General features: G+C 36.9%; 2 protein-coding genes across 2 annotated transcripts; one reads left to right on the forward strand and one right to left on the reverse strand.

The window, feature by feature from the left end:
• Positions 1-3,000: 3,000 nt before the first annotated feature.
• On the reverse strand, positions 3,001-6,516 carry LOC149151321 (butanoate--CoA ligase AAE1-like). The gene is made up of 3 exons (XM_089440063.1): positions 6,253-6,516; positions 5,757-5,991; positions 3,001-4,695 (listed from the first exon to the last, which is right to left on the reverse strand). The coding sequence occupies exons 1-3, from the start codon at positions 6,312-6,314 to the stop codon at positions 3,223-3,225; spliced, it is 1,770 nt and encodes a 589-aa protein (XP_089296189.1). The 5' UTR covers positions 6,315-6,516; the 3' UTR covers positions 3,001-3,222.
• Positions 6,517-10,128: 3,612 nt separating this feature from the next.
• Positions 10,129-13,364, forward strand: LOC149151322 (uncharacterized). Its single transcript, XM_089443123.1, has 4 exons — positions 10,129-10,364; positions 10,553-10,641; positions 11,176-11,832; positions 12,349-13,364. The coding sequence occupies exons 1-4, from the start codon at positions 10,129-10,131 to the stop codon at positions 13,362-13,364; spliced, it is 1,998 nt and encodes a 665-aa protein (XP_089299249.1).
• The last annotated feature ends 3,558 nt before the right edge of the window (positions 13,365-16,922 follow it).

Here is a 16,922-nt window from a genome sequence, read left to right on the forward strand (position 1 = left end):
AATATTGAACATTTTTCCCAAAACTTTGGTTAAAGTTACTAAAAAGTCACAAAAACTCGGAAAACTAATTGATCATTAAGGGACTTTGACCGTGAGGCAATTTCTATAGTCCCTAGCAGAGATTGGGACTAATAATTGAATAATTAAAATTAATTAGATTAGACGTAAAGTTAAGTGTTATAATTGACCATTTGTATAATAAATACTTTATATTTTATAACTTAGTAGGAATTCCATGTTAAAAAATCTTAAAAGCCATTTTTCAATAATTTTGTAATCACAATGAACTTCATATTAACAACTTATATAATTAAGGTAATTCCTATGATATTCTTGCCAATAACAGTTTTAAATCTACAATCTTTATCATTCCTATGTTAATAACACTTATGGTTAACTCTCATAAACCCTAAGTTCCTATTCTAATAAACCTTATTGTATCCATGTTAATAAATTCTATAGCTCCTATAATCTTTGTGTTATTGATCTTAATAACCTCTTTAATCCCCATGGTTCTTGTCCAAATAATTCTCACAATTCTTAGTATTGTTGATAATCCTTTTAACCCTGTATCATACTAATAGTCTATATAGATCCTATACTTATTATGGCTCCTTTGTTCATAATATTTATGGTTCGTGTGTTGATGAACCCTATAACTATTATAACATCTATAATCCTCATGTTCTTATTAACCTTTATAACCCCTATGATTTTTATGTTGATAATCTTTGCAACTCCAGTAAGCCCTATGGTTCATGATAATAACACAATTTTTAGATAATTGAAATGGTCTTAGTGTTAATAAATTGTATGGTCATTGCACTAATAACTTTGTATACTCCATTTGCTAATAACGCTCATAACTCATATAGTCCTCATGTAAATCACTCTTAAAACTTTTATACTCCATTTTGATATTCTTGCTCATAACTTTTATAGCCCCTTTACTTGTGTTGATCCTTGTCATAACCTATATATAGTTTCTTGTACTACCAATAAACATTAGAAGCCCTAAATTATAGCTACTATGGTTACTAAGTTGATAATTTTATGGTCTTTGTATTAATCACCCCTATAACCATTATACTTTTATGGTCCTAGATGTGCTAATAACCATGATAACATCTACAATGCTCATGGTTCTTATTTACTAAGTTGATAATTTTATGGTCTTTGTATTAATAATCCCTATATTCATTATACTTTTTATGGTCCTAGATGTGCTAATAACCATTATAACATCTACAATGCTTGTGGTTCTTATATTGATATTCCATACAACCACTGTGAGCCATGTAGTCATTATGTTAATACACATAATTCTCATGACTCATATAATTACTATAGTCTTCTTGTTAATAAACATCATGGACCCTAGGTCAATTATTTCTATTGTAATTGTGTCAATAACTCTTATAACAACATGGTAGTTGTGTCAATAAATATTAGCTTGTCTAGAATTGATGGGTCTAACATGTGACTTGAGAAACTGTTATTCAAGAACATCTAAGTAGTCAAAATCATCCAAAATCACATGTCTCTTAGCCACACCAACTAGTACCATGGTTGGATTTGTGCTCAAGGAATTTGGAATTGATAACTTTTTCGGGATGGAATCCATGTCATTAAGTACTCTAAACCTAGTAAACAACATCTATAATATTATAATAATAACCTTTGTAACTTTAATTTTTAAAGTAATTGTTAACTCTATAATAATCTCATTAACTCTTTTAACTCCTATAGAAATACCATACCTTTTATATTCCCATATTATTAATTTATATATAAGTAATGTTTGATAATATAAATTTATATATTTCATTTTAAAAGATAAAATATTTTTAAAAAAATATATATGTATTTTAACTACTTAATTAAAAAATAATATATTTATAAATATTATTCTAAAATTGTTTATGAATGACAACACAACCAACAAAAAAAAATATGTTGACAAGCCTTGTGCATCATCAAATAATAATATATTCCATATCTTTCTCTTTTAAATAAAAAAGAAACAAAATATTTCACATAATAATAAAATATTAAAAACATTACTCACTATCTAAATTTATTCCATATCTTTCTCTTTTAAATAAAAAAAAAACAAAATATTTCACATAATAATAAAATATTAAAAACATTATTCACTATTTAAATTTATATATTATTATTTTTAAAATTTCAATCACATCATTAAATATATAATAATTTTTAAAATTTCAATCACATCATTAAAATTTAATATTTTCAAAATTTGATTTATTTATTTTTTCACTTAAATTACCCTACACCCACATAAAAAAGGCACTGAAATAATAAAATAATATAAATTAATTTTTGTTATTTATATTTATTGTTTAAAAATATTTTTAAATTTAATAATATATGAATTCAATTTTATTAAAAATATTCTAAAATAGTTAGAAAATTGGACCCTTACCCAGAGAGGGAAAATTTTTACACAGTTCATCTCACAAATTTTTTAAGACTAAAATAATATAAATTATTTTTCGTTATTTATATTTATTGTTTAAAAATATTTTCTAAATTTAATAATATATTTAAATAGTAAGAAAACTGGACTCTTTTAGAAGGTTTACACTTTTCTTGACATGCATATTTATACCATATGATTTATGCTGTACCTCCAAATTCTGTGACTTCCCAGAAGAATAATGTCACCGACTTATGGGAGTTGCCAGAAGAGTAATATGAAGAGTTATCCCATATCTCCAAACTTATCCTTCTAACTGTTACAAGTTTTGCTTTTTGGTCATTTGTTTCTGTCAATTTTGGTTGAAATTTGGAATGGAACATTCTGAATTTTAAGTTTTAGTAGTGTAATTTGTAGGAGTATAAAGATTTTTGGGAATAAAATATAGACAAAAATTATATCGCCAGATTTTGAAGAAAAATAAAATAAAATTGTTTCACAAGTATCCAAACCAAAAAAATGCAATATTATTCTTTTTTTAAGAGAAAAAGCACTATATTTATTTATATAGTAAAATAAATACATCTGGATACACGAAGATGCAACATAAATTTGAAGAAAAATACCAGAATACAGTTTTCATTGCAAAGATAATTACCAAATTCCTCTACAAGGCTGAAGAAAAGCTATATGATATCAATGAAAACCTCATAGAATTCTTAGAGCTTGTTAACTCAGAGATCACCATGTTGCACCTTGTACCTTATATAAGAAGGCTTTCACTCCTTTTTATAGTTTTTGGGAAAGATTGTGCCTAAAGCTTTGGTTTTTTCCCTCAGCAAATACTTTTGAATTTTTCCTGTGGGTGTCTTCGGAATCTCTCCAAAAATAACAGTCTTAGGAGCCATATAATGTGGTAAACGAAGCCGGCAGAAACTGATGATGCTTTCAGGAGTAACTACTTCCTCTTCATCTTTGAGTTTCACAAAAGCACAAGGGGTTTCACCCCAGTAATCATCAGGTCGCCCTACAACTGCAGCTTCAAGTACATTTGGATGAGAATAAACAACAGTTTCAATTTCAATGCTGCTAATATTCTCCCCCCCTGAAATTATAATGTCTTTAGATCTATCCTTGAGATCAAGGTATCCATCAGGATGAATGACTCCTAAATCACCAGTGTGAAACCATCCACCTTCAAATGCCTTTGCTGTAGCTTCCTCTGCTTTCAAGTATCCTTTCATGATTGTGTTGCCCTTGATCATGACTTCACCAATTGTGGCACCATCGTGAGGAACACTCTCCATTGTGGTGGGATTTTTGACATCTAGTTTAGAGACCAACAAATTAGGGACCCCTTGTCTGTTCTTTAGTTTGGCTTGATCCTCTGATGGAAGCATACTCCACTCATCCTTCCAAACACATGAGGACATGATTCCATATGATTCAGTGAGGCCATATATTTGTGTTAGGTGGAAACCAAGTTCCTGTATTCTGGACAGCAAGGGCGGAGGAGAAGGTGAACCACCTGTCAAAACATGGACGGTGTGAGGAAGTGGTCTTATTTCATGAGGTGCTGCATTTGCAATCATACTTAAAACAGTCGGTACTGCACAAAAGTGGGTGACTTTGTGTTCAGCAATGGCATCAAATATGTCTTTTGCAGTTACACTTCTGCAGCAAATGCTGGTGCCACCTTGTGCAGCCATGCCCCATGGAAATCCCCAACCATTACAATGAAACATGGGTACTATCCAGAGGTAGACAGGCATAGACTTCATTTCCCAGGCTAAAAGAGTATTGATTGTATTGATATAGGCACCTCTATGGCTGTACACCACACCTTTAGGGCTGGATGTTGTGCCTGATGTGTAGTTTAATGAGATAGCTTCCCATTCATCTTCAGGCCACTGGGTCTCAAAATTTGGATCTCCACTTATCAGAAGCTCTTCATAATCAAGAAAATCTTTATGATCATCATTCAAAGAAGATGATGGGGACTTGTCCAGGTCATGAATCAGAATCATTAATGGTAAGTCCTTTGTCACCTCAGAAAGAATCCTGACAGCTGTTTTTGTAACTTCTAAGAAATGGTAATCCACAAACACTACTTTAGCTTCTGAATGCCTTAAAATGGTAGACATTGTGTGTGCATCATGTCTCACATTTAAAGTGCTGAGCACTGCCCCTGCCATTGGGACTCCAAAGTGCATTTCCAATGTGGCCGGTATATTCGGGGCCACTACAGCAACCTGTCATATGCATGGATAATGCAATTTTAAAAATGGAACTTAAAATTGTATAACAAAAGTCATGGCAAACCTTTTATATTACAAATAACTATGTGGTTGTAGGAGCAAATGTCTAAAACACAATCATATATATATATAATTCAATTATTACAATAATTACAAGTTTAAATGTTTGGAGCATTTTATAGAGTTAAAGTTTAGTGTAGTTTTAGAACATGGAGGAAAACAAATTATTTACATCTTATAGAAAAAAGGCACAAAAATAGCATTTATTTTAAAGAATATTATGAAAAAAATTGCTTACTAAAAACACAGATACATTTGTAATCTAAATTGTTAATTACAACTTCTAATCCTTTTAATATGCTTCCAGAGATCACTTTTAATTTGGGGTTGCCGATTAACTCAAGGGAAGAATTCATTGAACTCTAAATTATCCATTTCCCAGCTTTATCAGAAATTCCCCTGCCCTCCTTGTGAATTATTTTGGCAGAGGTATTACCAGATGTGCTTAAAGAATGAAGGATTTTTAAAAGTTTCGCAAGTGAGTTTAATAGGTTGAGATTATTATTTAAAGGTATGTTGTCTCTGAATCGAATTCTGGACATTCAAGTTTTTAAGCGAATAACATTTGCCTTTACTTTAAACAAATAAAAACTCTTAAATTGAGATTCAGTAAGCAGAGAATAAGAATTTATCTCTTTTTTTTCTTTTTTTTCAGAGAGAAAAAACATCATAGTTTATTTAAGAGAATATAAAATTCAGTATATATACAAAAACTTGAAGTCAATGGATCCAATTTGACACATGTCCGGAAAAAACAAAAACTGAAAAGCTGTTCAGTCCATTTTACCCAATCGCCAGATACTGGAAAAAAAAGTCCAATAGGAACATAGAACTTACAATAACAGATTTTAAAAATTGAAAGACACTGTAACTTAAAAGAAAAAGCACAGAGAATAAGAATTTATCCCTGCACATATAACTCAACGAATATAGAGATAAACAAATAAATTCTCAAAAATAATCAAATTCCAGCCAGAGATTCGTTCAGAACTTACAACGTCTCCTGTTTTGATATTTAGAGATTGAATCACAGAGGCAAGCCTGCGACAGCGCTCTATTGTTTGTGCCCAAGTGAAGCGAACAGATCCATAGACCATCGAAGTTCTTTCTCCATACAGGGTGCCGGTTCTTTCCAAGAAATTTATTGGTGATAAAGCTTGCCTGTTGGCCTCGCATGGCTTCAGTTCTTTGAAGGGGCACTTCTTTGAGTTGATCTCCTCTGTGTTTATCCTACGTTTTTGGAAAAAAAACAACAATAACCTCATGCTAATCTTATTGGTTTTTAGTATGATATTTTTATAAAATCATTCAATTTTCCAATGATTTTATAAAATTATTTACAAATCAGTGATTTAAAAAGAAAAACTATAGAAAATTAATCCACCTGTCAATATTAACTCTTAAATTTTTCTCAAACATCACACAGTCCTGAGAAGCTAACATAAAAATCAAAATGAAATTTAAATACGAGTAAAAAATTATTGAACTTACTGAGAAACAACTGTTGAGAAGTAGCGAATGCGAAGAAATATATTCCTCATCCTGCCAACCATTTTAAAATTAGCCTGTGAAATTTGTACTTCAGAATTGGCCTGTAAAATTTGTAAGGCTTCCCAGTATCGGTCAAAGGACTGATACCATCATACTGTGCATATCATTGAGAATGCAACTGTCTCTCAATTTCCATCACATGAAGTCTAGGAGTAATTAATTTGCTTACAGATACTGGACGCTCAGACTCATTCAGTATTTATGAAGAGACATAGCAAGTTATTTTTTCATCATTTTTTGGGTTGCTGTTATTTTATTGAGTAGTCAACATTACTGCCAGTAGAAAACGACAAAACGATAAGAAGCTCACAAAGATAGGATAAAGTTTAATGATATTTTTATTAAAAATTATAAAATAATTTTTTTTTGGGAGATTCCCAGGGTAGCTGAGGATGACATTATTAAAAAATGGAGTTGTTTTTAGTGATTTTTTAGAGACGGAATCTGGCGGAAAAAATTGAGGTTAAATTTTGATTTGTATTATTTAAAATGGTTTTTTAACTGTATATTTGGATTCAGCACCCTGAAAAACCCTTGGGATGGTTTGATTGTGCAGAAATTAGCTATCAAACTTGTGATTTCAACAAATTGCTGCGGGATTTTGACCGGAAAAACTTCCAAAAAATCTCTTTAAAGGCAACTCCTCAAAAAATATGTATAAGTTTTAATATTGTTTTATGTTTTTGGAGATTTTTTACCATATATTTTTTTCAGGTAAAATTTGTTAGAATAAAATTGTGTTGAAATCACAAGTTTAAATTGTAAACTCTATATAAATCGAGCAATTTACATATTTAAAAACAAATTTTAAACAACTAAAAAACACTATTTAACTAAAATTAAATAAATTTTAAACCACTAGAAAACACTATTTAACAAAAAAAAATTTGTTTTGCTGGCCAAAAACTCTGAAACTTTAGAATAATAAGGCACCACTTTTATATAAATTATGTAGATTTTTCTTTTAATATATTTTTGAACTAATTTTATGTTTGATAGAAAATTATTTGAATTATAATACTGTAATTCTTTTTTAATATTTTCGAACTAATTTTATGTTTCATAGAAAATTATTTGAATTATAACACTGTAATTCTTTTTTAATATTTTCAAATTAATTTTGTGTTTAGTTAAAAAATATTTTTAATATTTTCAAATTAATTTTGTGTTTAGTTAAAAAATATTAAAATTAAAATTTTGAATTGTGTTTTTTATATTTTAATATATTTAAATTTAAAAAAAAATTTAAATATTAAATTTATTTATACATTTAAAAAAATACAATTTAACCCCGGATGCGGGTGTCATCTCGCCAGCTCAGGGAGAGCCACATGCCCAGCACGGGCTGCCACGTGAAGATTGGAGGTCTTTAATGCCTCTCGCCGCCAATACTCCAAGCTGGAAGACGCATAATAGTAGCCTTAATGAAGGCGCTGGGAGCGATGGAGAGCCTGCAGAACGCATTCAATGCGGGCGAGTTTCAAAGGAATGTTGATGGGTTTAAGAATGTGGGGATGTTGGCGTGCGGAGCTCAGTGCGACGAGGAAACTGCCCAGATCCCTGAGCAAAGCTGCGATATTGTTGTTGAGAGCTTGGGCGAGGCTTGCTCCTTGCTGGTTTTTCCTGGTTCTTGCCTATGTTCAATTGAGCTCTGTCTCGAGCCAATTTGGGGGCGACAATTATTTGGGAAGGAACGCGGAGACAGCAGGCCCTCATCTGCTCTGGAGCAAGTTAAGGACGCCGCGGACATCATGGTGCGAGAGAGGATGCCTTGCAGAAGAGGAAGGGGCTCAGGGCGTGGTGATTCCTCTCGTTCCCCTGCAGCGGATGTTCACCATCACTGCTGCTGCTGCTATTGTCACCGAAGAGTGGGAGCTTCCCCTGTTCAAGCCAGTCAGTTTATGGAGGCCGGCGGCTCCAGTGAAGGTGCGCCTAGGCTCCCAGCGTTCGGCTCAGTTATCTTCACCCTGGGCAGCTCCAGGGACAACGCTGGCATTAATGCCCACATCTCAGTACTATTTACCAAAATTCCTGAGGAGAATGAGGAAGGATTGCAACGGCTCCCTGCTGAGGAAAGTCAAGAGGTTGACAGAGGGAAGTGCCCAATGGGGGAGCCATCGAATGCAGAGGGCAATTCAGCGAAGGGGCCTCAGCAAGCTCCCACCCGAACTCAAGAACCAGAGCTGCCAGCCCCCGCGCAAGATCCCATGGCAATGTGGGATGGAATCCCAGAGGGACAAGGCTGGTGCAGAATCCTGGAAGAAAAACCAGAGGAGTAACCCCCAGCGGCACTCCCTCGCATTTTCAGGACTGGTATGGGGTCTCGGTCGGTATCTGGTTCACACCTCTTGTCTTATGTCTTATGTCTTAGCTTGTTTCTTTTCTGTTATGGGTCATGTTCACGGCTACTGAAGTCTTTCTGTTCTGGGTCATGTACGCGGCTTATATAGACTTTCTGGGTCATGTGTCTTTTGAAGGATGCCCCTGCGTGGGCCTTTTTAGCATCATATGGGATCATTACTGTGTCAGGTGTATTGGTCAAGACTGGAAATATAACCCTGTGCAAGAGAATTTTGAGTCTGATAGAGCTGCCCAAGGAGCCACAGTTGGCCCTGGGCAGCCAGTCCTCTTGAATGTAAGATTTACCTGTACATATTAATATAAAGTAGTTAGTGTTGCTGAGAAAAAAAAAAAAAGTACAATTTAAATAAAAATTTATCACTAAATTAATTATAAATAAATAAATTAATTAATTAATTAATTAATTGCACATCTATTCCACTCCACCATCTTTTATTAAAAATAGGGAAAATGAATTCACTGGAGATGTGACTGCAATATTTGAGCCCCATTGACTTTTATAGTATCGGGTTGAGACAGAGACAGGCGCAAACTGATTCACAAGCTTATGTGTAGGATTTATTTTTATTAGAAAAGGAATATCCATAGATGTAGATTTTTTTGTTTATGTTTCGGAGCTACTAACCAATTTTATCGTCAAGACTTTCAATGTGTATGAATAGCGGAGAGGGAATATATAATAGAAGTACAAGAAACTATAAAAGTCGATTAGAAGATGAAGTGTATAATAAAATATGTAATAATTTATTTTTTTAAATAAAGGGTTGATGGGACAACAAAATTAATATGAGGTTTTTAGGGTGAGAAAGGATATTAATAAATTAGTACATATAATAATTTTTATAGGAAATTTATATTAATTTATAATTTATTGTTAATAAAAATTAATTTATTATTGTAATGGGAGATTGGAGGTTATTAATATTAAGGGATTTTGATATTAAAGATATTGGAGGTTATTAATATTAAGGGATTGAGAGGGATTATTTTATATTATAATTAATATGAGAGAAGTATATATAAGATTAATCATATAGATAAAAGTAGTATGAAATATTTTATAGATAAGAAAGAAAAAGAGGTAAGAGAAAATAAATGATTTTGATTAAATATATTTAATATTGATTTGATTTATTTTGATAATTAAATATTTTAATTTAATTTATTTAAATTATCCAATTTTTTTGTGAGCTCGGTAGTACTTTTTTTTTCTATTAATCATATATAAGCCAGGTAACAAAAGTATGTCAAGTTAAGAAGATCTATAAGAGGCCGTAAAACTGACAGGGAAAAAAGAGAGCAGGAGACTTACAAAGACAAGCTACAGGGCAGCCAGCCAACTCTGGAAAAACTGCTAGCCTCAAAGCCTAGGATGTTGAAAAATCAGCCCCAAGGCTCCAAGGGAGCCCACCAGAAACATAAATAATGAAGGTCATCTCCTGGAATTGTAGAGGTATGGGGAGTAAAGTAAAGGAAGAAGTCATGAGAAGCTTAATAAGAACAGAAACTCCAGACATACTTCTCGTCCAGGAGACTAAGCTGGAAGACATAGTCTTCCTGCAAGCAAGCAAGAAACTTTGGTTTAAAAGTGAAGTAAGAGCAATATCTGCCTGGGGCGCCTCGAGAGGGATTGGCACTCTATGGAACACCAGCAAATTTGCAGTCACCTTTGAGGCTAGTAATACTCACTGGTTGCTGCTAAAAATGCAGAATCTAGATACTAAGGAAATCTTTTGCCTTTTCAATGTATACTCTCCAGTCAATATCGGGGAAAAAAAGGATTGTTGGGATTCTATAAGGAACCAAGCAGACTTGATAAACCTGGAAAATATAATTATTGCTGGAGACCTCAATCTCACTCTTCACTTGTCTGAAAAAGGGGAGGCAACGCAGTCCGAGATCCTGCAAGGGAATGGGCAAAGGATATTATGCAGGACTGGGACTTGCTAGATATTAAACCTTCTTCCGGTAAGTACTCTTGGTCTAACAAAAGAGTGGGCCCTGGTCATATTGCTGCCAAATTAGATAGATTTTTCATTCAAAGCTCCTATCTGTTACTAGGTTTAGAACCCAGAATGCACATTCTTGCTAGCAGCATCTCGGACCATAAGCCCTTAAAGTTAGAGCTCCTAGCCCATCTTGATCTGGGTCCTATTCCATTTAGATTTAGTCCCCTCTGGGTCAAGGAGCCAAACTTCATGCAAACAATCAAGGATAGTTGGAGTCAGCCTGTCAAAGGATCTCCTTTCTTTATCTGGGAGGAAAAGCTTAGAAGGGTAAAAGGAGTTCTAAAACGATGGGTCAAAACCCTGTCCAACCCTGATACAGAAAGAAAAGCCATTAAAGCCTCTCTTGCCTCTCATCAAACTCATATGGAGAACGCTATAGTCACAGAGGAGCTGTTAGATCAAGAGGCTCATCTGCAACAGTGCTTTCATAAGGCCTGCTTAGCTGAAGAAGAATACTGGAGATTAAAATCTCGAAACCTCTGGCTCAAAGCAGGGGACAGGAACACTGCTTTTTTCCACAAGCAAGCCCAGGCCAGGAAATGCTTCAACACTATTTCTGAGATTAAGGAGGATAACGACACTCACAAGGATTTTGAAGACATTAAGAAAGCAGCCTTTTCTCACTTTCAAAACTTGTATAGTGAAGATAAGGATCTGCACCAATACTCAGATCTGTTAGACATTATTCCTTCTGCAATTTCTCCTCGTATGAATGAGATCCTTGAGGCCAAAGTCACTAAAGATGAAGTTAAAAAGGCCCTTTTTGATATGGATCCGGATAAGGCCCCTAGTCCGGATGGCTTCTCTACCAGGTTTCTCCAAGTTTGTTGGCCGATTGTTGAAAATGATCTTCTCAAAATGGTTCAAAAGTCTCAAAATACTCAGAAAATAGGAGGCAGTACAAACTCCACTTTCTTAGCCCTCATTCCCAAGGAAAAAGGCGCCAACAACTTCAACAGATTCCGTATGATTTCCTTATGCAATACTGGGTACAAGTTAATCACCAAAGTAATTGCAAATAGATTGAAGCTCATTCTTCCCAAAATAATTCCGGAGAATCAAGGAGGCTTCATCCAAGGAAGGCAGATCGTGGACAACTTCACCCTTGTTCAAGAGGCAATTCGTTCAAGTCTTCTTCGAAAAGAACAAGGTATGGTGATTAAACTCGATTTAGCAAATGCCTTTAATCAATTAAATCATAGCTTTCTTTTAAAAGTCATGAGCAAGTTTGGGTTTGGAGCAAACTTCATTAAATGGATCTGGGCATGCATCTCGGAGCCATGGATTGCTCCTCTTGTAAATGGAAGAGCCACTGATTTTTTCAAAGCTTCGAGAGGGCTTAGGTAGGGGTGTCCTCCTCACCCTCTGCTATTTGTCATCCAAGCCTCTGTTCTCAGCTTCCTGTTAGACAAAAAGATACAAGATAGAGATATTAATGGACTGTGTATTGCAAGAGGGGTCAAAAACATAAATCACGCCTTATTTGCGGATGACACTCTACTTTTAGGTACTGCCTCTCTTTCCTCTGCCTCTAAATTTAAAGAAGTTTTGGATGAATTCAGTGAGGCCTCAGGCAGTGTTGTAAATAAGAACAAATGTCACATCTTCAGCTGGAACACTTCGCCCAGATTGTTCTCCGCTATTTATAGATGTTTGGGTTTTGCAGCCTCCTCTTCTTGGACCTCTTTCAAATACTTGGGCCTTCCTGTTTTTCATAAGAGACCTGCAAGCAAAGACTGGCTCCCTCAGCTTGAAAAATTCAAGACTAGGATCCAAGCCTGGGGTTACTCCTGGCTCAACACTGCTGGCAAATCTGTCCTAATTAAATTTGTGCTCACCAGCCTCCCTCTATTTCAATTTGCTGGGCTTCTCGCTCCGGCAATCATATTAAAAAAAATGGAAGAGTTCATGCGGAGGTTCTTTTGGAAGGGAGGAAAACATAATGAAAACAAGATTCCCCTTATCAGTTGGGAAACCATCTCCAAGCCACTGTGGGAGGGTGGTTTGAATTTCAAAAACCTCTGTCAGCAGAATGTGGCTATGGCAGCTAAGATTATCTGGAGGATCATTGCGCCCAAGCCTGGCTGGGCCCAATTGGCTCTCTGGAAAAAGTATTTCAGAGGTCCTCGTTCTAGCTGTTTAGACAATGTGATTCATTTGCCTAACTCGTCTTTCCTTAAACTGTATGTTAAAGCTGCTCCTTTAATCAATGCGCACTCCTACTGGATCCCAGGAAATGGCAAAAAGATCAACATCTGGACTGATAAAATCATGAATATGGACCCAATTGAAGACAGAGCCTCCATTAGAGTGCTGCGATGCTGGATGGATAGAGAGGGGTTGTGTTCGTTGTGGGATATTTCTCTTTGGAGTGATTCTATTTGGGCAGGTTGGAAACGTATTGAGGTGCCGGCTCATCTGATCAACGAATGGTCCACGCTGCTTGACCTCCTTCATGGCTTGGCGCCCACACACATGAGGAAAAGAGATTCGAAAGGTTGGGGGCCGAATGCCAGAGGCTACGCTGTCTCCATGGGATATGCCAAGCTGAATGAGAGGCCATACGTCCCCCCCAACCTAGCACCTTGGCAGGGTGTCTGGCGTTTTCCTTCATGGCCCAAAGTCGACTTCTTTTCTTGGCTTCTTTGCCATGGCAAAATCCTAACATATGACATATTGTAGAGGAAAGGGTTCTACGGTTCCTCCATTTACTCGTTGTGCAACGAAAATGCAGAGACAACAGTACATTTAATCCTTGAATGCAACTTCTCTAAGCAGATCTGGTTCTCATTATTCACAATTTGGATCCCAACTTTTTGCTTCCTTGTTCCACTGCTGATCTTTTTTCTAATTGGGCAATCAGATATCCTGGCCCACCTCCTAAAAATCAGATAATCAAATCTACATGGGCTATCCTCCCAAAGGTTATTTGTTGGCAGATATGGCTAGAACGAAACAGAAGAATTTTCATAAATACTAATCAGAATCACAAGGCCTTAGAAATAAATATCAAATGTCAGTTAAAGGAGTGCTTGGCTGATATAAAAGATGATTCTAATCTCAGCCAACAGGACATTTCTTGGGGATCATTCCTTGACTTGCAATTTCAATCAGCAGTTAGGAACGTCCCTCCTCTTAAAGACTGGAAAATAAGGAAATCTGAAACTGACTTTCAAGACTGGCTCAAATCGCATTCAAGGCACTCTCTCTTTTTTGATGGGGCAGCAAAGGGCAATCCGGGCAAAGCTGGTGAAGGAGGTGTTGTTGTAAATCCAATTGGGGAAAAAATTCATTCCTTTGCTTGGGGGCTTGGACCTTCATCCAACATTCAAGCTGAGGCTTTGGCCCTCTTTCAAGGCCTCAAGATCCTCAAATATTTAAATATAAGTGAAGATAATGTTATAGGTGACTCCCTGATCATTATAAACGTAACGGTTTCCAACTCCCCAACATTGGATCTTAAACTAGCAAGGCTGATATCCAAAATTAAGGGCTTGGAAAATGCTTTTCAGAAGTTGAATTACTACCATGTGCTGAGAACTCATAATAAAGAGGCGGACATTGAAGCCAACAAAGTTGCCCTCCTCTCTGCCGGGGTCAAGATGAAAGACGAAGAAGAATCATGGGAACCCATCCCATAAGCTGATTATTGCCATGTTTTACTGTTTGCTCTTAAATAAATTTGTTTGTATCTTCAAGTGGGGAAAAATCTCTGAAATCGAATCTATAGATTCCTTATCAAGGAAGAAGTCTTCAAGCTTCAGCTGCATTCTCATTCTTAGCAGTGAGATGCAATAGGATATAGACATCCTCATTGTAATCATATTTTCAACATTCAGGCCAAGATGAATATAAATACTCCATAACCGTTTCTGTCAAAAAAAAAACAAAAGTATGTCAAGTTGCCTCAACTTGCCCAGAGGAAACCAGGTCTCTTGGCCACTGATCAACATCATATGTCGTCTAAAATTTAAATAGTTTGAGCATGTTCATCCAGGCTAAATCAGCTACTGTGTCTACTATATGTTTAAACATACGGCTATCAAAGTAAATTCTATCTGACCAGATCATTGTAGCACACAACAAAATTCCATTACTTCCTATCCTATCAACATTCAGTGATTTGACGATTCTATGGGAGTCCGGTCCTTAGCATTCGATCCTGGCATTTCATTCTACAGCGGGCTTTGAATTTTCTTTTCCATTCGGCCTAAGTGGACATTCTGGTGGTACTGTTGCACATGTATTGCCTGGATCTCCCTTTGAATATCCTTTAAGCTAGGCCCCCCTTGCTGGGTTTGCAGTGGTTCCTCTAGATTCCTAGTTGTTGTCACTGCTTTTGCCACTACGTTCTTCATAACCTAGTAGAGTTGGATGATCTGTTTGAAGATAGTTTTCCTACCTCGGGTGTGTCCTAGGTCTATGAGCAGGGGTTCTCAATCCTTCGTTGGTAATGGCTCTGCCGCAACCTTGGCATTTAATTCTGCCTCCCATGATGAAATTAGGGACTTGGCTTGTGCTGGAGTTCCCACACTGTATGCATGCATGAGGTTCTGCATATTTTCCTCCCCCGTGTTCCTGCTCCTCTTCCGCTAAGTCTTGCTGGCTGAGGCCATTGACGTTTTCTTTTTGTTGTCATTTTGTTTACAGTTACGGCGACACCCTCTTCTCCTCAGCCCTGCTTTTTGACTTCACCATTTTATCTTCGCTCAGAGTTCCTTCCAACCACGGGCACTCCTAGACTCTTGCCTTATCCCAGAGCAGGAGCGCTGGAGTCGGAGGGGGAAGAAACTTAGACAGACCTATAAGAGTAGCGTAAGAAAAAAAATTAAAACCAAACCAAATGTTAGTGTCACCATTCAACCATTCCCTGTGGAGTGCAATTACTGAGTCATGTTTCCAGGTTTGAGGCGTGTAACCAGATTTCCCCCCAAACCCTTCATCAGTTGCCTTCATCCTCACTGTACCCAGGCTTAGATGAACTCCTTCCCTTTGGCTCACAACTCTCCCCTCTGTCTAGCGAGCCCTCTAGATCCCTGGATTAATCCCTGCCATAACCAACTTGATAGACTCACAGGTGTTGGGACACTCAGGTATTGGGATGCAGGTGGCAGACCAGACCCTAACTAAATTGATAGACTTGCTGAGATTTGGTAACCCCGACACACCATTCATGCCCCTCTGGACCTTGAAATTGCCGTATAATCCGACCTTGACGGAATTAGCACACAGGTTGGTTAAGGGTGTGCCCAAGATTGATAACATTCCCTCCCTCCGACTTTTCATTCTACCCTCGACCCTGCCAGGTCTCTAGCTCCACGAAATTAACCACACCATTGCATAATTGACAACCACACCAGGGTTAGGGTCCCCCGAATCCCCTTTAATGCCCCAATGAGCCAAAGGTTTGCCAGGAAGCTGAACAATGGTCAATAGGTCAGACACCCTGGTTTTAGAAGGACTCGACACCCCATTCCTAGCTCGTTGGACCAGAAGATCACCCAAAGACCAGACAAAACCAAACTGAACAGACATGCAGGTATTTTGGACCCCAGACTCCCATTTCTTTCGTCTTTGGCCTAGAGAATTTCTAGGCAACTGCAGCCATTCAGGGCTGCCTCGGTCCTACCCAGGTCCCAGACACTTGGTTTTGATGAATGCAGGAGCGAAATTTACAACCCGAGTGCTAAGAGAAGACCCTGACCCTCCATGCATGCCCCTTTTTGCCAAAAAATTACCATATAATATAGAAATTAAAATGTCGGACATCAACAATAGTGAACTGAACCAAATTCCACCAAAACCATGTGGAACCATCCACATTCTTTGCCAAGCCAACATCCTTTCTTGCAACATAGACTCCATATCTAGAACAAGGCGGGTCTGAAATACATACCAGTTTCCATCTGAAGTATTGGTGGCGTCTTCTTGTTGGTGGTGACGATCTCTCCTTCCGTAGGCAAGTTCCACCACCCTGCTACCAGTCTTGTCTCTCGCGGGAAAGTTCCTCCTTAGACCGTGCATGCAAACTCTGGTGCCCCTCACCACCTTTCTTACTCGTATACCCCCTTGTTTTACAATTTGCTTTCCCAAGGCAGATGCCACTTGTGGCCATCCTCTCCAGGTTTTTAATGTCACGTGCTTGTGGGGTCCTTGGATGGGCCGCCCACCAGCCTTGTCCTCCTTCTTCTTACACATGTCTACGATTCGTATGGGGATCTCCTATCTCGTCGCACCTTG

The sequence above is a fragment of the Pinus tabuliformis genome, chromosome 9 (genome assembly GCF_031772625.1).
Source record: "Pinus tabuliformis cultivar Carrire ecotype Pingquan chromosome 9, CPIR1, whole genome shotgun sequence".
NCBI classification, from domain to species: Eukaryota; Viridiplantae; Streptophyta; class Pinopsida; order Pinales; family Pinaceae; genus Pinus; species Pinus tabuliformis.

Excerpts from the sequence above, each read along its gene's own strand:
- LOC149151321 (XM_089440063.1), bottom strand. The coding sequence starts at position 6,314 with ATGGTTGGCAGGATGAGGAATATATTTCTTCGCATTCGCTACTTCTCA. Across the intron at positions 5,992-6,252 it reads TTCTCAACAGTTGTTTCTCA|GATAAACACAGAGGAGATCA; the intron begins GTAAGTTCAATA and ends CCAAAAACGTAG. Across the intron at positions 4,696-5,756 it reads ATATCAAAACAGGAGACGTT|GTTGCTGTAGTGGCCCCGAA; the intron begins GTAAGTTCTGAA and ends TGCATATGACAG.
- LOC149151322 (XM_089443123.1), top strand. The coding sequence starts at position 10,129 with ATGGGGAGTAAAGTAAAGGAAGAAGTCATGAGAAGCTTAATAAGAACA. Across the intron at positions 10,642-11,175 it reads AGATATTAAACCTTCTTCCG|GGGACAGGAACACTGCTTTT; the intron begins GTAAGTACTCTT and ends GGCTCAAAGCAG. Across the intron at positions 11,833-12,348 it reads TCTTCTTCGAAAAGAACAAG|CCTCCTCTTCTTGGACCTCT; the intron begins GTATGGTGATTA and ends TGGGTTTTGCAG.